This window comes from Stylophora pistillata, chromosome 9 (assembly GCF_964205215.1).
Source record: "Stylophora pistillata chromosome 9, jaStyPist1.2, whole genome shotgun sequence".
Lineage (NCBI taxonomy): Eukaryota > Metazoa > Cnidaria > Anthozoa > Scleractinia > Pocilloporidae > Stylophora > Stylophora pistillata.
Window position 1 is genome coordinate 13,983,060 of NC_142527.1, and position 22,187 is coordinate 14,005,246.

At 38.0% G+C, this 22,187-nt stretch overlaps 1 protein-coding gene across 8 annotated transcripts; it reads right to left on the bottom strand.

Moving 5' to 3' along the window:
* Nucleotides 1-403: 403 nt before the first annotated feature.
* On the bottom strand, nt 404-20,995 carry LOC111334895 (uncharacterized). Of its 8 annotated transcripts, none has more exons than XM_022940713.2 (7): nt 20,766-20,995; nt 18,797-19,024; nt 7,468-8,342; nt 3,719-3,920; nt 3,168-3,362; nt 2,274-2,440; nt 404-2,115 (listed from the first exon to the last, which is right to left on the bottom strand). In XM_022940713.2, exons 2-7 carry the CDS (start codon nt 18,918-18,920, stop codon nt 1,594-1,596), a joined length of 2,085 nt encoding a protein of 694 aa, XP_022796448.2. In that variant the 5' UTR covers nt 18,921-19,024; nt 20,766-20,995; the 3' UTR covers nt 404-1,593. The 8 variants fall into 8 exon arrangements, with proteins under 8 accessions (XP_022796448.2, XP_088588559.1, XP_088588557.1 ...); XM_088732433.1 differs by lacking the exon at nt 20,766-20,995 and adding an exon at nt 19,137-19,324 and having other exon boundaries at nt 18,888-19,024; XM_088732431.1 differs by lacking the exon at nt 20,766-20,995 and adding an exon at nt 19,137-19,321.
* Nucleotides 20,996-22,187: the final 1,192 nt, after the last annotated feature.

Consider the following 22,187-nt stretch of genomic DNA (forward strand, 5'->3'; position numbering starts at 1 on the left):
TGTATCACAACTGCCTAGCATCGATCATATGGAAACCAACCCAAGCGTTTCAATCGCTGGCTGCGTTTTTCCACAATATCGAGGCAAACAAGCCGACTAGGGGAAATCCAAGCTTAATTCCTTTTAAGGAAAGAGCTGTTCTGCTAACTGGCGATGAAAGTTGTTCTGCTAACTAGGAGGAGGGGGAGCGTAGTTCCGCAACGGGGAGGAAGGATTCCTGTTTCACGCGTTGCTCTCTGTTAATTTGATCCCTGCATTGTCATGTTAAAGTTAGTCTTGAGACAGCAGTGAAGTCTCTCAGGGTTATCAGTTACTTCTAGGACATGTATCCCACCCAGTTCAAAGAAAATTTCGTCTTATTCAGTTCTCTCGCAGTGAAATTTATGAATTCAGTGGACTTAAATGCGTCTATCATCATAATTTTATCTTAAGTACTTGGAGCCATAGAAATTGATTGTAAACGTTTTATCAGTACAAAACACTACTATATACAATTCAACTATTTAAGTTAATAAAAATGGCAGTATATGTAACATACAACTTTCAGTTCTTAAAACATCGGGTTGTTTCAAGATCAGTTTAACAGGTAACGTTGGGGTGAACCACAAAGATCACCGACCTGTCGCTGGTCAAAACGTTTTCCCAGGTAGTGTCCAATTCGTACTCCTCTCCTTATAAGGAACTAAGAATGTTCTACTCCCTTCTGACGGAGACTCCTGCTCTTCAAGTAAGATATGAGAATTTACCGTTATTAACTACGCGTTGTTTCATCTGCTAAGATGGCTCCACAGTTTCTTTACAAACTAATTCCTTGATCATTTCTAATTGCTTTTTTCTTTTTTGCTCTCTCTTAGTATTGTTATTATTTTATCAATGTTCTGCACGAACTACATGGATTAGGTAGAAGTAAAGGTAGCTTGACCCTTCTCTGATTGCAAATGAATGGAGGAATGGAGGGTTCAAAAGACAAATGTGCTATCTACTCATTCCTTTCCTCTTTAGCTCAGCTATTAGCGCGGAAGCTCCTCCCAGTTACTCTAAATGTTCTTAAAAATGTATGTAATTTCCTGGCATGATTAATCTCTCAAATCTCATGGCCTGCATGACTTTGATTTGGTAAACTTTAATACCTATGGCTCTGTTTTTAGTTTATCGTTATGTACGACGTAAATATAAACTACTTTACCCCCTCTCATATCTCTTCTTGCATTAGTGATCTCAATCCAATTTTTTCCTGTGCTGAAAATAAAATTTTCTTGTTGAACAAAGATTACTTTTAGGCTACCAGCTTATTTCGAGTCTTTCAGACAATGAAACATTTGATTAAAAAAAAAAACAGAAACTTAGGAAAGAGGGTAAGAGCTGTGCTGCGCCAGTGCGACGCACGGTAATCTCTTTTTCATATATGTCCGATTATGGAGAACAAAGACGGGGAATATCGTCCACAAAAGTGATCAAATTGGGCGTTTTTCGTCAGCAAATTGTTTTATCTTTTGCCAGGTTTGTTCAAAATGAAGCATTTTTTACGAAATCAGCAACTGAACGTGACTTGAAACTATTCTCTGCTGGATTATTATTTTCTTCCCTGTTCTGTCATACGTCGACATGGTCAGTTGTTCGTGGATATCGACAGGGATACATGTTATTGTTTTTTGTGGACGGTGACGGGCTCATACTATAACTCGACCCAGCTGAATATCTGTTTATCTTCCTTATCGACTCTCTAACGTCTCCGAGCTCGGTCTTCATTTTCCGATAAATTTGATCGAGTGAATTCTCAAGTGATTCTACTTTTCCCTGAAGATCGTCTGAAGGCAAATATCCTCTGTCGATTGGATCACTTTCTAACCGTGACCGACGAGTAAGTTGCGTGACCCGCCCATGTTCTCTCAGGTCGTTCAGTTTTCCATTTGACGTGTGATTGTCAGGACTGTAAGTTAATGAGAGGTGTTGGAGATGTCCCGGATGGGTGTGACCCGTGTCCGAGTGTGTACGTCTCGTCGAGGCTGGGGATTCATTAGCTTGTCCGAAGTTTGAAGGCCGCCACGAGTCGACCAATACTGCCTGCATTTTTCTGTTTTGGTCCCTTTGCGTTGGCTCCGCGGACGGTTCCTCCTGTAAATTCCCAAAACAAAAGTTACGAGAAAACGCTAAATCTCCGCGTAGTCAGTATTTCTTAATCCCGGTCATCACATTTTTGCTACTTATCCAGTGTGCGTATATATAAATGCAGGTTTAGCCTTTTTTTTTTCCGAAAAAGTCAGTTTACTTACTTCCAATATGGTAGGTGGAGATGCAATGCTTTTCAACGAGTTTCTGCTAGTACGCCGCCCGCCATTTTGCTTCTGGAGAAAATCTTCCACGTTCCCGATACTCCTTGACACGTCAGTTAGCAACATAGCAATGTCGTCAGCCAGGAAGAACTTCTTCCAATAGTCATCTGTTGAAAGTTTGGCAAAAAAGTATGGAATGATAACTGGACTCCTGCAAGTTCACGTGTGTAATAAGAAGGAAAGTGATGCTTTATCAGGTTTCTATCGACGTCCGTTCCTGCCGGCAAACAGCTCAATCAGTAGAAGCCACTGATTTACGCCACTAACCAGATATGAACCCTTCATTTCTGGTATTCGAGGACAGAGAACCTCTCTATGGACCCGGAACTGCATCCTAACGAGCTGTATTCTCGTCAACAATTTAAGCTCTCTGACTAGCCTGAGGTATTTGCGATTATGGTGCTCTGCGGTGAACACTGTTAAGACTGTAGTGTCTATGTATTCGAGATGATAAAAAGGTCACCAATAATTTAATTGTGTTCATTGGAATTTTGAAGACCAGAAGTCGAGTTCTCTGCGACATGGGTAAGACTTCTTCTTGGTTAAAACAGAGAAAATATGATGCGTGCTGTATGCTTTATTTGCTTATTCTGTTAGCTCGCCAACTGTAGCGGGCCTAAAAGAAGTCAGTTATGTTGTTCGTTAAATAGCATGTCTTTTCCTATTATTATAACTGTAGACATGTTCCTGCTTGGATGCTATCGAAGACATAGTGATTAAAATAATTCCACGCTCTGTAAATCGTATTAGAGGCTTTCGTTGGCTTTAGTTTAGGGTTGACAACTGAAGTTTTACTTCCCACCCCCCCCCCCGTTCAAAAATGCTAACACGTACCTCTTGACCAGCTTTTCCTTACGATCCTCCACCGCCGCACGCTTTCCGCAAGTTTGTGTTGAAACATTCTGAGCTTTTGAGACTTGAACCAGTCTCCCATCACGAGGGCTTCTGTGTTCTCCTGTATAAAGTGATATAGTCTCCATGTGTTTTGTATGCACGTGGCTGCAAGATTCTTTTTCAACGAATGGTGATCTACAAGAAAGATAACCTCTCATACTGAACAATGCGTGGAGAAAACAGAGTTACGTTGAAGTCCTTATACATTGCTTCTACCTTCACATGACTTTAGCACAGTGTGTTTTTGTTTTGAGTGAAGAAAAAAGGCCCCCTTGGCCAATCAAGTCCTCATTTCCTTGCAAAGTTGGTTAGAATTTAAATGAACTGTTCAAGGCACTACCAAGTTCAACTGATTTAATCAGAGACTCACACGAACAGAGAAGTCAGTTCAATTCGTATTATATTCGTGTCAATTCGTGTCATATTGAACAGAAACAATAATACTGCAACAACAATAGAAATGAAAAGAAAAAATGAGTGAGTTAAATTACCAGCATTCTCCATGGTCGCTAGTATTCTTTTCTCCTGTTGTTTAAGTTGAAGGGATTCATGTACGACACTTATGAATAGAGCCATGAGGAATATTCCCAACACCGACGCAAATCCAACAAACGCACGGGCTAAGATGGCTTTAGGTACTACATCTCCAAACCCAAGCGTTGTCATGGTGACAACGAGCATCCAAACAGTGTCCTGATGGTGCATTTCAAGAAAGGTTAAACGTAATTTAGAATACGCAATACAATCTTGAAGATACGTTTCACACAGAGACTTAACGTGCAGTTTTAAAAAATAGTTCAAAGTAGTTAATCACTTGGATGTAATTGTCCTTTGACCAGCATTAAGGCGTTGTTTTTTCATGAATTTTCTTTGCATCCCATTCCCCATCACCAGAGTCGAGTAAACTCTGATGGTGACTTCCGCTTACCAGTCTTATCGAAATATCAGCCAATGTCTGACAACAGTCCTGTTCAGATCTTAGAGACCTTATGTACTGAGAAAGGTAGAGAACACGTAAGGAAACAGCGAGGAAGGGAGGGGGGGGGGGAGAAATAGGGAAGGCAACGCAAAAAAAAACGCACACAAATATTGAAGAACAAAATTTAACTCGCTTTTTTTTCCGAAACCTCTCTCAAATAAATGGTGAAATAGATAAAAAAAAAAGTGACGTTGGTGAAATTTACGCTGAGAGGTAATTTTGTGCCCGCAGAGCAAAATCACCTGCTACAAAGGTAAAAGTTATTTCGTTTTACATTTTAGAAATAAATTAATATGGTTACTAGCTTGCAATTTATCTACCTAAAATTGAATATGGAATAAGGATAAAACTATTCTGTTTTGTCTCGATTGTAGTATTCGCTTAATTTGAAGGAACTGTTTTCGTAATTTGTGAGTTTTGTTTTTAATAAAGAAAGACATGTAATACCGGCTTTTTTTAAGTCCTTCCGCTGTGTTTCTAATTCGTGTTATTGTAAATACCTCAGGCACAGCTCAAAATTATTAAAATATGTGGCAATAATAGCGCCAGGCGTGCGATTAAGCAATGTATTCAACTAGTGTATTGAACCAATAAGACTAACTTGGTACACTAAATAAGCTCGAATTAGTTTTTCAAATGCCCCACTGTTTTTGTAGTCAAGGTCGTATTCAATCGATTAGTGCCGAGGGGCAGAACATTGATCCCAAAACACGAGAACCTGGGGTCCTATGTATTATATGGTTACTAGCGACATTTTATATCGTTAATTTAACATTGCATGATTGTGTATTTTTTTTTTTTACACCATGGTTTCAGACGACGATTCTTTATCACGATTACATTTAGACTAAAAACATAATTCGTCTTACTATTCAGTTTATGGCAAGAGGAGTAAAAGTATTTTTTTAAATAATTTATTCTTAAAAAATGAGCGTCAAAATTGTTAATATCGGTGTTATTTGAATTTCGCTTTCGATAGTGTTCTGCTCCAAAGGAGGTTAGACCCTAATTGGTACAAATTAGTCTCATTAGATGTAACTCCAGGTTTGTTTTGAAACTAGTTAGCGAAATGGTTCACCCAATTTGTTTTTAATTTCTATGGTTCATCTAGAAATGTCACGAGTTAAAGAATTAGCAAGTCAAAAGATCGGAACCCCTTGCACCTTTGTAGTTTTAATTTTGAAAAAAGGTTATTCGTTCCATGCACCAAATATTTGAGCGAGTAATTTGCATGCCAGTTAGCGAAATTAACAAGGTGTGTTAGCTATCCTAGGTAGATTCCCTGCTGTTCCACGATAACGAATAAAGATATTGTTAACTACTTATCCTACCAGAGAATACTCATTTCTCCAGTGTATGATTATGAAAGCGTTTGGGAGTCATACAAATGCTTCAAATTTCAGTTTGAAAGTTCAACGAGTCTGAGAGCTCCCATGGTGGATTTTTTTTTCAAGTTTTCGCATGAATGGAACCTTCCCTAACCAGTGTTTTATATTTCGATTTTTCTTCTTATACCTCTTCATTAATCCCCTTTACTGAACACGGAAAAATCTTTAATACCTTACAGCGCCACATATGCAAGCATGTTTGCAAACCCAGCAAGCAAATTAGTTTATAGAGTTACTTAAGAACGACTGCTTCATCGTTTTTATTACCAACAGCGCTCTATTGTTTTACACAAAAGTCATCCAAACAAAGTAAGCTTTTATAGCAAGCCCACTCATTGTTCCCCTAAATCTAACAGCTTCTTCTGCATTACCACCAACCCGTGTACTCCAATTAAGTTCCTTTACAAGCTTACAAGACCAACTATCAATTTCTAGTTGCAGAACCAAACGCACAAAAAGAGTATATCTGACCATTGGTGCACGTTTATTTTCACCGAGTTTTGCACCCCTTTAACGGTGCGTGCAAAGCTATTACTCATTGTTGTTTTCTTAGTTTTTTTTGTAAGAACTACGACTTGATAACATAGGCAAAGACGAGATTTTAGTATAATTCATGCGTACTGAAACGGAAACGTTCTAAATACTTACTTTCAAGGAAGGGATTGATGGCTGTACGACTGTACATGATATTTAGTAGCCTTTTAAGTACGAAAAAAGTATTTTTAGCTCTGTACAGACGCTTACTACATTTTGATTTCCTCATTTTACATTGGACACGTGAACATCACGAAGTCATAAATGTTTGTTTTCGAAGAAGAGGCAATCTAGCGTTCTCCGAATTCTTTGAAGCTTCCGTGCGTCCTGTGACAGAGTCTAAGCTGCCGATGGGAGATCTCGATTGCAGCGCCTTTTATTTCTTCTTAAGAAGTTACGTCATCACTGTGAAAGTTGTTTTCAGCTCTGGCCATCGCCGCTTTATTTCCAAATACACAACAGCGTGTTCGCCATCGTTTAGGCGCGTAATTTTCTTTTTCTTAATGTGTTTTGACCAACAGAAGTAGCCTCAGACACCGGTTCGTTGTTTGTGATATTTGAAGGCAAGAGGTCGCCACGAGAAGTGCAAGATAGCGCTGAATTGAGTGTCAACAGGAGATAAGAGCTTAACGAACAACAGCCAGGCTGACTGATCAAAAAACTGAATTTACTTTCTCTTCTTTGCGAAGCATGGGGTCGTTTAATTTGCTGTCAGCGCTTTGTTTAAGAAAAGAGTAACTTGTTGTAGCACAAAAAAACTTATTAGAATTACAATAGAGGTGGGCTTGATAAAGAACTATTCAATTTTTAATCACTCCAGCCCCAGCTGTGGTAGATGCATCAAGATTAACAGATAAAACATTTTACACCATACACATAGGCGTAATTTTTGGACGTGCGAGATTATTGAATATAAAGTAACGAATTTACTGCAAACAGAGAAGCAGTTCTGAAATTTGAAACTAGTTGCCTCATCCTTAATGGGGTCATGACGAATTAAAACTTTGGAATAGAAACTAGTCAGAGTGTTGAAACTGAAACCATTATATCTCTTTCTAAAACAAACGTTTGTCGAGTAATAAAGTACTAAACTCGCCCAGGGCACCATAACCCGACGCTTCATATATCATTTGCACCGGAATTCATATTCGAAAAGTAAACAAATTACTCATTCACAAACCTGCGTTTGGTTTGTCGGCGCATGAAGGCGCCCTAGACGGCTTAAATGGCCATCTAAGTAAACATACTGGTTTGTATTCGGACGACCTCGACAATTATTTTAGCCTGAGTAAAAATTACGACTAGACAAAATTAGAAAAAAAAAAGTTTTCAAACTTACCAAATAAGTATTGTGAGCCCTGTCGATAACGTAAACACAATAGCCACCCAAGAAAATGTTGAGGGAGTAAAATGTAAATACCATTTTGAAAGGAAACTTCAAAAAGTAGGCTTTTATCAGGAAAATGGACGAGATCTCCGTTTGTGTCACAGATGCGAACAATGCTGTGGCATGATTGTCTACAAACATGTTGTGTTCTTTTACGTATTTTGCCATGAGATATAATCTTAGGAAAACCAAAAGCTGAAGTTCATAAGGCATGCCATAGTAGTCTAACAGAGGAGGAACATGAAACAGACAAAGAGCCACTTCTACCAAACAGGTGGGAAAAAGTGAAGTCATAACAAATCTCTCTGACTCGTGGTAAATGTTCCTGACAATTAAGTAGCTAAGTTCGTTCACATACATGCGATAAATTGTGAAGGAGGTCAACAGCGATAAGACAGACAACACGGACTTCACTACTACAGCTGCAAGTCTGAACGGATTATCAAGAGCCGTACGTAAATCTCCTGGTGATAGCTCTTCCTCAGAGACTCTCCCGCGCGTGGTGAGTTCAATATCCACCAGTGCTAAGACGGCCGAGATCAGTCCCATTACACACGCAACACTTGACAACATCTTAATCTTCCGCTTGTAAAATTTCTTAGCTGCGTCGAAATCCCTGAAAGAAAGCAATGCCTGATCAGGAGCTTCTAGCCTAGCAGATATTTTGCGGTTAATCGCCTTCTTCCAAGTCCTACATTTTTCCGTAGGTTTTACAGAAGAGCTATCTGGCTTTACATTGACACAGTTCACCCGCCGATCACTGTCCATGTCCGTAATGATGTTGATATTCCTTAATTGTATTTTATCCCTCGCGGTACGTGTTTTCTCTGCGGAGAAATCCATTGGGAATTAGTTAGATTCTTGCTGAAATACCCAAAGCTCAGAGGTCGGAAACGAACACATGAACTCCTACAGGGAATTACTCTACTGCCCGTAACTAAGCCAGCGGTAATTTTCACGCGACTTCACGAACAATGATTAACGCGGCACGTAGCGTGTATTTGTAGACACTAACCAATAACGTTTGGGTTGTCGTTATCAAATAGATAAAAAGTACAATTATATTAGGATGAGTTCAACTCTTGCAAGCTATAAGGGATCTGTTGGAAACATATGCCCCTATGACTCACGATTATCTTCACTTTAAAAATTGTGTTTCCCTGTTAAGGGATTTTTAGCAACATTGAAGTGAAAGATGGATAAAATATTAACAATGTTTTCGAATTGCAAACAAGCTCAGCGGAAAAACCTTAAGGGAATTATGAAGCTATGTTTATTTTATGTTCTACATGCTAGTTGGTTTTCTCACTTTATTTACCGCAATTACGGTAAACTTGACAACGACGTCAATAACTTCCACAGAGAGTTCACAAAAGCCGCACTACATTTTTATTATTAACGGCAACGTGATACTGTGTGAAGAATCTCAGTATTGTTTCGTGTTTGATTCATTGCTGAAATAGATGTTAGTGAAAAAAAAAAAAAAAAAAAAAAAAAAAAAAAACAGAACAGTGAATTAAATGCTGGTTTAAAGTTTCCAGTTGTGCGTCTTTTTTTTTATCATCCGTGTTATCGCCAAGGAGAATGATTGCACAAATAACAAGTTGAGTTAGCCGGGAAGTTAAAATGATTTATGTAGTTATGCATATATCAGTGCCTTATGGATATAAAACTGGAATAATAAGAATCTTTTTGAAATGTAGATATTCTCAATATTTTCAAATCATGTACTTTAAAGACAATATTTGAAAATGATAATAATAATAATAATAATAATAACAATGATAATAATAATAATAATAATAATAATAATAACGATGAAAGCTTATTGGGATGTCCCCTATATATGCTGATCAACAAGAGGTCAGATGCAATAGGGTGGATCCACGCATTGTAAATCATATGTGCAAGAGAGTTGTGACGCTAGAAATGAGCTGCCTGTGGGTCAACAATCCGACAAGAAAGGATGAAGAGAAGACACTGAAGTACGGACCCCTTCGCTGGGAACTAAGGCAGCAGTTCCCAGGCTACGAGGTGAAGCAATATAACATCATTATGGATGCCCTCGGGGGGTGGTCACGGGAGCTGGATGTCATGATGCGCGAGCTGGTGGGAGGCAGAAGCACAGACGTACTGTTAAAGATGCAGAGGGCAGTGCTTTCAGGCACGCTGAATATTGCCCGGACTTTCAAGGTGGCAGTTTGAGTTCCTGTTAGAAGGAGGACCGTAGACACAACGGAAAAGCTTTTTAGGATTAGTTAATGTACATTTATTTTTTACTCCATGGCTCGCATGTTACGGTTTTCGCCCTGTGCTGCCTGATTAGAATGTAGCATTCAGTTGATTTCTCAGCGATGATGATAATAATAATATACATTCTGTGGCACAATCAGTCACTAATGGTAGAAACTGTAGCATCCGGTAGGGCACTGCAGAACCGATTTTTACCGGAACAGATTAACATAAATAAACTGAAATACTCTTTGAAAATCTGGTTAGCAAGCGAAGCGCTCTCTCTCGTGCAACTTGGGGAAACTGTCTCAGTTCTAGTTTGAAACCAAGACAGAAAGATTCCTCTTTAGTGGACGGAGTACAGTATCTCACAAATCCCTCGAAACAGCTAGGAATAGTCGGTAAAGGTTATCAGCCGGAGACTATTTGTTGTTGTTGTTGTTGTTGTCGTTGTTTCTTAAATATATATACATATATATATTGCAAGTCGTTAATGGAACTCTCAGGCCAACAAAGGTGCACCACGCCAGGAGGATCAATAAAGATTCGCAGTCCAAACCTCATAGCCAACACGAACGTAGAAAGTTTAAAAATTGCGAGGATGGACAACTTTTGACGTTAAAAATATAAAAAATTTTAATAAAAAACGTTTCGGTCAGAGACCTCCTTCAGTTATTTACCTGAAATAACTGAAGAAGGTCTCTGACCGAAAGGCTTTTTACACACACATATATATAGATGATCTAACTGATCATTGCTGCGGCTGTATTCAAAGCAGAGACAAGTGAGTGGTTCTTGTAAATTATTCATATGTTGTTTGCCAATGCTGCTGCTGTAATAAGTGTTACCGAATGGTTATCAAGATAAAAATGCAAATAAAAATAACAACATTAATGTGTGAAATTTGGTCGATCAACGGAGTCGCGTGCGAAATCCATGCAACACAAAAAGTCTCCACGTCAAATGAACAGGAACAGACATTTACCTTATCCGAGTCTGTTTGAACATTGTCGCATCCAAGAAAAAAGGACGGGTATTTTGTCCAATCCTCATCATTTGAATTTGTTATAATATTGACAGTGGGAAGAAATATCTCTCGTTTATATCTCTCAGTAATATTCACCTCAATGCCTTCGTCCCCTGGCGAGATATTTGTTTCGAAAGGAGTAACCGCTTTTTAGCTCATCTGGGATGAAAACAGCTGGCTACGTTTAGCGAAATGCATTAGTATTTTTCTTTTCGCTTGAAACTCGGAGAGACAATTGTCTCTGAAAGACTCCGTCACGAGCCAAAGAAAGAAGCTGTTCTTTGTCTTTGCCAATAATTTGGTGACAAAAGCTGTGTTTTTCGCGGTGAATGATATGTTTTTTCTTTTGAATTTTGTCAACACTATGGTGGATACTGAAGAAACCGAAAGCGATGAAATCGACACGAATGAAATGTACATCAACTAAAGGAAAGAAAAACGACAATATACTATTGGGAGTATTCCAAGTGCTGCAAAATAAAAAGAATAAATAAATAACTAAATAAAAAAAAATAAAAAAATGAAGAAGACTGAAAGATGCGATGATGACTATTTCGATCTGATTTCATCAAACAAATCGAAATCTTAATTAGAAAGGCCTGCTATTTTTCGTTGTTTGATGATGAATGAAATGGGAGCACTATCACGTCCAATGTGTCCAATATGGTACTACTTAGCAAATAAAACAAAATCCAGTACTAACTGTACACATGTTGTATATTAGACTGTATGATTTGTTCATTTGTGCCAAGTCTCGTTCGATATTCAGCAGAAGGCCAAAACAGTACTGTCTGCAGTTATATGTTTTTTCATATTTTCTTCGCTTCGTCAATTATGTTCACTTCAAAGGACGAATTATTGAAATGCAAAACCTTTGGATAATAAGTTTTCGTTAATTGGACATTCACTCGTGGTAATGCCCGAGCAAATTTATGAAAGTGATTGTGGAAGGAAGGGAAATGTGAACAAATCACCGAGAAGCCAGATCACATTATGAAATACATCATCTGAAGAAGAAGATTAACTTGGCCGGGATTAATTGTCGGCCCTTTAATCTTTTGCCAATAGAAATAAAACAGAACAAAGTATGCTGTTAATATATGCCATCATGATATAGGAACCCTTTATTAAGCTGTGGATAAAAACACCTTTAACCTCAAGTTATTAAGAATGCATATCAAGCCATGGTTTACACTTCTGCACGTGTTCCTGTTTTGTTTTGCGAGTCATCAAAAACCGAACGACATCCTGTAATCATCTAAGTCTCCTAAGCGTTTTCCCATCCTTGTTTATCACCAAAATGCCCCAATTTTTGTAACCCCTTGGACAGTTTTATCTTTCTGTTAACGTGACACCTCTGGGCTATAGAGTTAATTTTCAGAAAGGACTTCACTATCAATCTGGAACCTGAGGACAATGGAACCGCTCTTTTCTTATCTCCGATAACTCACTTACCAGACTGCGGTATACCCTCTAGGTCAGTCAACCTAGCTGTTGGAAAACTATAAGCAAGCGATTCCTTGCAAGCTCTTTCGTTCTCACTGCTTGCAGGTGATATGCATAGGTCATCAAAAGTGAATACAACCGTGTTCAGCGGCCGACTGAGCGCGTTAAGGGTCTTAAAAATAGTCTCTTGCTAGATTAAAAATTTAAAACTTTTGCCATCATTCTTAAAACGTCAGTATCGTTTCACCCTAATTGGTAGGATTCGCAAGAGGGTACTGCGCAGCGATTTGAGCTTTTGCGATTGTTTTTTTGTTTTTGTTTTTTTCGTCTGGTTGTTCTGATGATCTTCCGCTCAATTCTGTGCTCACAGGTCGGCCCGCGTCCTTTCGTTTGCATAACACTTCACCAACCTGAGAATAACTAGCCTCCTCTCACATTGCCACCTCTGATATCGTGCTAATAACTACCTTCAGCTGTAGATGATATCGGGTTTAATATAAAGTGACCTACATACCCGGGTCTTCCTCCTTTTCTCTAATTTTCCGAAAGGAGAATTCATATATCTACCTCGCAATTTATTTTTGCAGGTTGTATGTAAAGAGTGTTTCGTTTTGTTTTGTTTTGTTTTGTTTTTTTCACTCCTGGCTGCTTTGTTCCTAGATACAGCTGTCCTTCACGAGCGAGTTCTTGCGCAAGCTAGTAGTCGCCGGTGAGTAAGGACTTCCTGTCCCATCACGTGTAGCTGGTTGGGGTCTAAATTACTACTAACTTTTGTTACCTAGCCCTGACAACATCAAATGACGTGGGTCGGCACGATCAGCGTGAAGAGTGTTTGAAATGAGAAAGGAAAAGCTACATTCATAATCGTGAAGTCTTGTATTTCTTGGTCAAAAACTGAACACTTCCGAAGCACTGAAAGTAGCATCATCAATTCTGAGTATTCACGGGACGTTCTTTAAGCTTAGTAAAAGGGTATTTCAAACCTTAATTGAAAATTAAAGCCTTACCTGAATCAAGAGTTAATAGATTTTTCCCTTCGAAGGACTTCAAAATTATAAGCAGTTCTTTGACTGTGGAATATGATCACAAAAACTATTGAATTTTATATACATCCAGAATTCTTGCGAAATCAATGTGTAAGTTATCCCTTGATTTGAGTTGCTCTTCCTAAGTGAACTATTGTCGCGTTGTGATGTCGAAGCAGCCATTATCGCTGTAACTGTTTTTAAGAATTACCATAAGGTAGGTGTCCTGGTTTGTAATTTCGTTATGTATCAGTCTGCCTTTTATGTAAACAGTTTGGCATGTGCATCAGTGACACCCATTTAGTTTCTGCCACTTTTCTGTAATTAGAAAGGCAAAGTTTGCTTAAAGAAGAAATTACAACTGTTTTGTTTCACGGCCATTTAGACTAAGGGGAACAAGGATAGTGATATAAGGAGTGTTTGACTCGAAAACTATCATCAAAAGTTGAAAACTTGGAGAGAATGCCACACGAATTAAGAAAAAAAATTCTGAAAAATAGCCGAATAATTAACAACTATTCACTGAAGTGGAGGTGGTTAGTGGTGGATATTTACCGAGCCGCGAAGCGGCTCGGTAAATATCCACCGCTAACCGACACTGGGGTGAATAGTTGTTTTAGTATATACTAAAACAGTGAGATAATACACACCACCAAAAATCGATTTGAGTGATTTCTTCGCTTGTCACGGATGCAAACCGGGACGCCATTTTTTCCCGAGTTGCTTGGAGGTAAATAGCAAAGGCTATTCGGAGTCCGACTAGCCAATCAGAGCGCGCCTTCAACGCTATCCACTGTTTTAGTATATACTAATGATAGATATTTCTGATAGACGAAACAATTGAAGCGAAGGATTTCGCTACTTTCGTTAAAAACTGCATATCGATCACCCGGTTTTGCCATGTAAACAGCTAACGGTGTTACTCAACGAGTTTCCCTTTTCACATCTTAAAAGTGAAAACGTTGGATGTTTTCAAGAATTGTCTGTGCCTCAAAGCCAATGTTTATGAGAAGAACTATTTTTATAGCATCTCAAGTTCACAGATCGAGATAACTATCCAAAGCGCAGCAACCAAATCGCTGCACAGATCATCAAAAGCAGTGCAGAGCCGGTGCTTTCAACAGTAATAACACGATTTTAATGAAATGTTCCTGCTTTTCAAGTACAGTTCCAAAAAAATATCGCGGAACGAGCGAATTTTACAATGACATTAGCTTTACCCCCCTTGCGTAAACAAAAGTAGCCAGTCAAACTGTAGGACACGAAGAAAGATTTCCAGCCAAAGCCGCGGGCTTACGCAAACCAGTGCTTAAAATCAAGGAAGAAAAGATGGAAAACAATTCCGAAAATATAGAAATTGCCGGTTTAGCTCTTTAATTCTTTGTTGAATTTTTTTTTTTTGTTACCAAGTTTTTTACACTGCACGTAAAGAATTACAGTCGAATGACTACAATCAAGCTCTCCTCTTCAGAACGGCCATTTTGTTTTGCTCCTGCGGACAGCCATAATAGTAATCGCCTCCGCAGCAAACCACGACGTGAAGGGTGAAAATATCATCTAGAAAGCGCCCTGGCTCCCCAAAGACGAATAACTCGTCCAAAATAAGAGTCTGCTACAATCTAGCGAAATACGCTATGTTTACTTAGCCAAGAAATGTATGTGGCTCAAATTCCTAGTTAGTCTAATAAATGTCTGTAACTACGAAAAGTTGTGGGACATTTTTATTGCTGTTTCAACAGTTTTTCATCCTTTAGCTTTTCAGTTCGAGAAAGCTTGTCGGTTAAGTATCGTTGTTTGAAAAATGTCAATTTTGTGTTCTTCATATCGAGTAAGCTGGTGAGGAAACAGTTTATTCAAATGAAACATGGCCCAAGGGTAGAAATTCCAATAAGCAGGAGGCAAATCAAGTTGAACTCCAATAGGCTATTTATGAACATAAAGGATTGTTAGAGGACACGACGGTAGTTGTCATGAGCTGATCACAAGTGATAATTGCCGTAACCGCATTGTAGTACAAAGTAAATCCGCCCTAAACTCCTTTAATTTCTTCGAGATACGAATTTAAGTGAGCTGTTTTCGATTTTCTTTCTCCTCCACAGGCATTAACCTCAAAACGAGCATCGGGTAAACAATCAAGTTTGCATAAGTTTATCGTCAGATTTTGTCATCATACCCATGTTTGAAGATCTTTTAGGCATGCAAACATGAATGTAATCTCCACGTCTCGGCAAGAGTTTTTAAAATCGTGTAAAATAATTCTGCATTGCGGTAACCAAGATATGCGCGTGAGCCACTCAGTTCTCTGAGTTGAACACTGGCCATATTTTAAGAGTTTGCATTGACTTTCACGATAAAACGGAAAAAAAAATCGCGTTAATGACATTCTGAGACTTGTGGCAATTACCAGAAACCGATCAAAGGAAAAAATGAAACTATTGACGGGTAATGAAATTTACAAGAGAAGAAATACTCAGTAAGACTAATCCTGTCGTAAACTCGTGAAAACGAGCTCTCATATCGCTGCGCTAACTGGCTGACTGGTTTTGCATCTTCTGGCCCGAGCTTGTGCCAAAACAAATCAAAAACAAAATAGAAGGAAATAAAAGAAAATTGTTTTTCACTGCCGTGGCTATAGCTGTCAATACTGCGACAACAGAAGAATAATTCTGTTGTTCAGCTAATAGTAAAGAAGAGCTATTTCTTCGCTAGTTTAGTTGATGGGTTAAATGGTTTGACTTAGTGTATTGTGAGAACGTTGTATTTTTAGTTAGTCATGCTGTTTGAACTATTGCTACTTCAATTCGTGCTAAATACATAATACCGGTATATCAGTTGAATAGGTAGACAGTCATCTATTTAGATAGGAGCTTTGAACATTTGAAGCCTACTGTTTTGTCCAGTTCTAATTACCTTCCCTTTACGCGTTGCGACTCTGCGCGCGGAAGCTTCGCGATAGCCATTCATAAGTATTGTGAGCGAACAAAACGAAGCAAAAATTAATTAGCATTATGTCGAAGCTTACGGGCAATTAAAATTCCGCTAGATCCTTGAGTCAGATTCACCCTTACAAACATTGTATGCTGTAACTGATTAATAAAGTAATGTTCGATAGGTGTTCTTTGCATTGTCATTCGAGAGCATAATTAGCTCCCAAGCTAAAATTCCTCCATCTAGATAAACCGCCTTTCTTACCTGTTTTAACGGAACAGCACTGCTCTGACAAATGCCTTCTAAAGGCAGCAGAAACCTTATTCCAGTTGCTGTACGGTTGGGGTTCCCTCTGTGTATATATAGCCCGTCAGCGTAATAACAAAGCAATCACTTGTCATAAAAAATTTACATTGTTATCTCTTCCGCTAGGAAAACTGCCAGTTTTACGATTCAAATCCATAACGTCGTTGCCTATTTCAACCTTTTTTCGTTTTTGAGATAAACTAAAACGAGGATATGATGTGGCACTTTTCTCGGATCCAAGAGGTTATTACTACATCAGAATTGTTCAGCTATCTTGAATCAAAAATTGTATCCACTACGTGGCTCTTTCAAGGCAAACAAAATCATCGCCGCTTGTTTAACAGAATTGAATATTCTTCAGGGCATTCAAAGGGAGTATGTCTTGTTGCCAACACGACAGGTAGTAAAGTCCACAAAGTATCGCTGTTTGGACTTCCTTCTGATCTCAATAGGCTCTTTTGCCTTTCTCAACGACGATTTTCACAGCTCTCAGTTTCATTTTCCGCCATAAAAAAATTCGAGGGACGGTACAATTAGAACATTTTGTGGTAAAGTTAGTATCTACCAACAACAACTGGAAAAACTACTGGCAACGAGGATCATATCTCCTGGAAATTTATCAAAACTGGTGCTATAACAACAGCAAGAAATTACTAAAGGCTGAATACCAATTACCTGTACCTCAAAATTTTCCCAGCTAGAAAAGACTCCCATATTATTCATGTTTACTGCTATTTCGGTTTTAAACTGGTTTTTGTTTTTTTTCTGTTGCTGCTCTTACATTCTTTGTAAATAGTATACACTTTAGCCTAAACATAGACGAACCCCGATTTATGAGACTTAAGTGATTTGTACTTTTCTCAATGCCTTTATGCTCAAGTAAGATTAAAAGCTGATTCACTTTAGTACAGATCATTTACATCTAGTAATTTATAATATCTACATGTAAATCCAAACTCAGTGACTTAGCGAGTTATTTGACACCTTTTCGTGCCTACTAAGTCTGAGGGAGGCTTGTTTTTGTTTGATTTGTCAGTCACCATTTCATTTTCAAGTAAACGTACGAAGGTATTAATTGTCACACACAAGTAGGGTTCTTCGTTCGTACACGCTAACGACTCGTCAAGCTTGCCCCGGGACAGTGACTTCTTTATACCACCTCCGTTTTAATACTACACGCTATTAGATGATAAAAAATTTTACAGGATATGTTAGACCATTTTGAGGTTAGCTCAAAGAGATTTGTGCAATAAACTACTTTTAGTGGCAAAATCGCAAAAATAAGTCTCTGATGAAGCTATTTTATAACAACATCCACGGTGACGACTTAGAAATGAAAAGACTGTCATGTAAATATTCATTTTAGAAGTATTTGATGGATTACTTCTGATTTTACAATTTTTTAAAATTCATGTTTTTTTCGTAGTATGTTTTAAACTATAGACTCCGGCCCCTTGTTTCCCTATTTAGTCTAATCTGGCTGAGCTTTTGTCTTTATCTCATCTATCAAATCTTCAGCCAAAACAGGCTTTTAAAAAAGGGGATCTAAATGGACATCTTAGCTAAACAGGTCCATCAAACTAAATTTCGTAAGTTCTTTTAAACGAGATTTTCACCATATCCTCTCAAGAGGATCTTGAGGGTTAGGATTAGAAGTCATCAATTTGAATCTATTCATGGCTTGATTTTTTTACCTACAAATATACCACAACCTTCTGATTAACCTTACGAGAATCAACAACTCTTTTGAGGCTCTAGTCACGAGAGTCAACTATCTTTTCCTTACTTCCTCTCCAAATGAGTGTGAAGTTTGAAGTGAGCAATTTATGGAGGAGTAGTTATCTCAGCACAGTGGCTCAAATCAGATGCAATACGGATTTCAATGATATCATTAACAGAGAAGCTTTTAGTACGAAAAGTTGTTTACGTAAGAACCCGAAAATTTTCAAAGAAAATCTGACGTTTGAATTGAATGTGAATCCATCTTTTAGTGATGTTTCCTTTCCACTGAAGAAGTATGACAAAAAAATCTCCTTATTATTGATAAATACTTTCGATTCTTTAAAAAAAAATCTGCTGGCGTCATTCTTCAGACAGTGCCACCGTGATGATTCAAACATTCAATTTCTTGTACTTAATTGTGACAAACACTTGCAAAAATTTTCATTTCCAATATGTTTTTATATTTTCCCATTAATTGGGAGTGTTTGAGCGTTGGAAAAAAATTCGAGAAGCAAGAATAAGTTAAGAAGGCATTGCGCAGATTGAAAACACAATCTTTTCGATAGGGTTTGATGAATCAGGTTTTGTCTCTTACCTGCCATGACTGGCGAGTATTGCACGATGAATTTTCGATGTTCACCACCCGTTGATATTCGTTCCCCCTGCCTCTGGCTTAGTTTACTCACTTTTGCAGCGTGTTGCGAGTTCCCTTGGCTCATTGGAGACTGAAGCTCGGCGAAGGTAACACAGCGCTTGTTTCATATTCATAACCCACCGTGCAATTACAGGATGAAAGCATATTCGGTTCTTGAATCAGATGAATCTAATTGCACATTGAAAACAAAAAGTAAGACTGAGTACTTTAGCAAGAAATCACTGTTTAGATCAGTTGAGCCTTGACTAAATAAAATAATGTAGAAAACGCTTTCAATTACATCCTCCCCAACACGAAATGGCCGGGTTGTTTCAATATCAAATTGATGCTAAACTGTTATCATCATGCAAAATATAATTTGCAAGTTTGAGTTCATGTTTTGCTGAGCAGTCAAACTTCATATTTAATGAAGCTTTAAACTTCGTTGTTTTTCTATAAAGCCGTCCAACCACGCTTGTTATTAACACGTTGCAACAACTCATGTTTCCAGTGACAAGTGAAGTGTCAGAAAATCTTTCAGAAAAGGTGACACTTGTCAAACACAGCTGCTTCAGTTTTCAAACGCATTAGACCCAATGGTAACGAGGTACTGCCATTTCAATCGCCCGCAGTTCTAATGTTTTTTTTTTTTTAGATTTGAAGGGTTTTTTTTCATCGCTACCAAATGATAGCCAAAACGTTAGCGCCCCAGACCACCTCCCGTGAATCTTCCATTGTATCGTCCGTTGTTGCACTCAATGGAAAACACGTCAATCGTAGTTAATCGTCAATGTAGCAGACAGTTACTTTGAGTATCTTGCAATAAACATTTACAGGAGAACGTTTACTTTACAGGTTGTAAATCTAAAAATTGCAGTTTTTAGTTATCGAATACATAAAAATTCAAATTCTTCATTTCATTTATTTGTTTTATTTATATATTGTGTTCTTATCAATTCCAATTTGTTGCACAACAGTCTTGTCTGCCAAGGTACATATCGAATCCTTCAGTTCTCTCACTGCAAACTCTATATGCCTGGGGTTCCTATAGCGTCCACTCCTTTGGGGCTTGATTAAAAGGTTTGTCTGATATTATTTTAAGCTTTTGTTATAAAAATAGATCAGCAAAATGGTGTTTTAAGCACTTCGGGTAGAAAGTTGTTTTTCCAACCAGCTTTTAAACTTAAAGTTTGTACTTTATATCACATTTTGCCCGAAGGAGTTTTCGACTCGGCCTTAAATTAAACCAAGACAATAATGGGAAGGAACAAAAGGGGTTAAAAAGCATTGAATGCAACGATATCTAGGAGTCGGTCGCAGTGACCGGTCACAGTGGTACTGTTAAAAAAGAAGTCAAGCTAGGCATTATATGATAGTCAAATTTATCCATGTAAACCTCTAGGCAGGATTGGTATCAGAAGAGGTATTTTCACTTCTGCGAGCTCTAGGAAACTCAAAGAGGACTAAAACATAAAACATTGCGAATGTTAATCTTTCGAAAAGTGATTAAAAGACAGTTAATGGCAGAACGGTACACTGTGAGAAATGAAGTGAGTGAAACCAATATGAATCTCAGCTGGACATATTGGTCTGTCGATATTCGATGGAAAGAAGATGATATAATCGGACTTAAACATGAGCCGTCTCTTTAAAACATCTCACCCTCAAAATAAAACAAATGAGTAATCTCTTCATAAACCGCTCAAAAAGTAACCCAACCTTTTCCTCAATTGTAATAAAGAGTTAATCTTTGGATGCATTTTGAATGTTAGTTATTATTCTGAGAGCATGTGCTTTATATGTTAAAAAGGGGACTGCAAAATTTTAATTAAAGTTCAATATTCTCAGGATGAACGAATTTCCCTCAAAGAAAACTGAATTTTGCATCATGCAGCACTCGAACCTAAAGTCATCAAACTGTAAAACTTACCGCACTTGTCTTTTGTCCTTTTTGTCTTTTTTGTCCTCACTGCATCTTCCTCTCGCTTGGGTTTTGATGAAAGCCTTCCGGCTATAAATATGAAAGAAGGTGTTGAAAATGTTTATTTAGTAGGAAGTAATTCATATCACGAGACAGCCCTTTGTTATTTGAGTCGTTTTAAATTAATTTATTCTATATGATTCCCAGTATGAAACAGGACCAAAAGGTGCCACTTTAACAAAGATGATCTCAAGTAATTTTCACCAGTCGGGTTCACGCCGTGAAACGCTTCAATTGCGATCAGTTAGGACTCTTCCATATTAGCCGGCGGGAAAAAGAATATTCCTCACACAAATTGGCCTCGCTATTGGGTGGCGACACTGGGCTAAGAAATTAATATTGAAATCTTTCATTTTGCCTGACAAAGACACGATCACCTCTTCCCTTTCATATGACGAGAATGGTGACCTTTTCAGGAAGAATCAAGACCTGATCGATATACTCGAAAGGTTGTAGCCAAAAAAAAAAAAAAAAAAAAGAAAAAAAACTAAGGTTGTGAATTCGTTGGAAATGTTATTTGAAAAATGGCCTCAGGCGAAAAGCCGGTACTATTTTGTGAAACATTTCATACGGCACTGCATTTACAGAGGTGATTCATTACATGTGTTTACCCCTATTCAGAATTGTCAAAAACACTCATGTTAAATCACATTACCAGTAATTTTTCGTAGCCAAAACTTTACCTGATAAGATGCAGGATCATTTAGTTCTTGATTGCGTGTGATCGATGTATTCAAATACTTGGCAATTTCGTGACGCTGTTCGACCCCCATTTGAAGCCTTGCATTAATATTAGCTTTATATCAATAATAGATGGACAAATATTTATTCGGTGTGAATACTTTCAATGATTTTTGCTCAAAAGGAACCTTTAATCCGTGAGAGTGTTCGTACATAAATCGGACGGTCAACATTAACCCTAAAGGCAGCTAAATTTTCAAAAAGATTAGTTTCGAATGATAAAGATCTCTCATTGCGCAGGAGCTGTTCAATAATAAAAAAAAAAACCCTTGTGAGCCTAACAGTGACAAGCTCTGATGCAACGTCTGAGTTCCATAATTATAATAAATAGTTCTTGTCGTAAAATTAAGGCTAAGGTTCAATTTCTTATTATTTTTCAATTTTTACAATAACACATTTCATCTCTTGTGTAAAGACTGCAACAAGTAATATTTAATTTTTATTTTTCCTAAAATCGTGAATTGATCAGGCACCTTTTTAATCTGTGCTCGGAGGTCCAAATTTGACATCCTTCTTACTTCAGCATATTTGTTACAATTTCTTACAATTTGTGAGTAATTGCCTTTTTCTCTATTACTGATGCTTACTTTGGGCCCTCCTCATGTCTTTCCCCGTCCGTTTTGTAGAGGA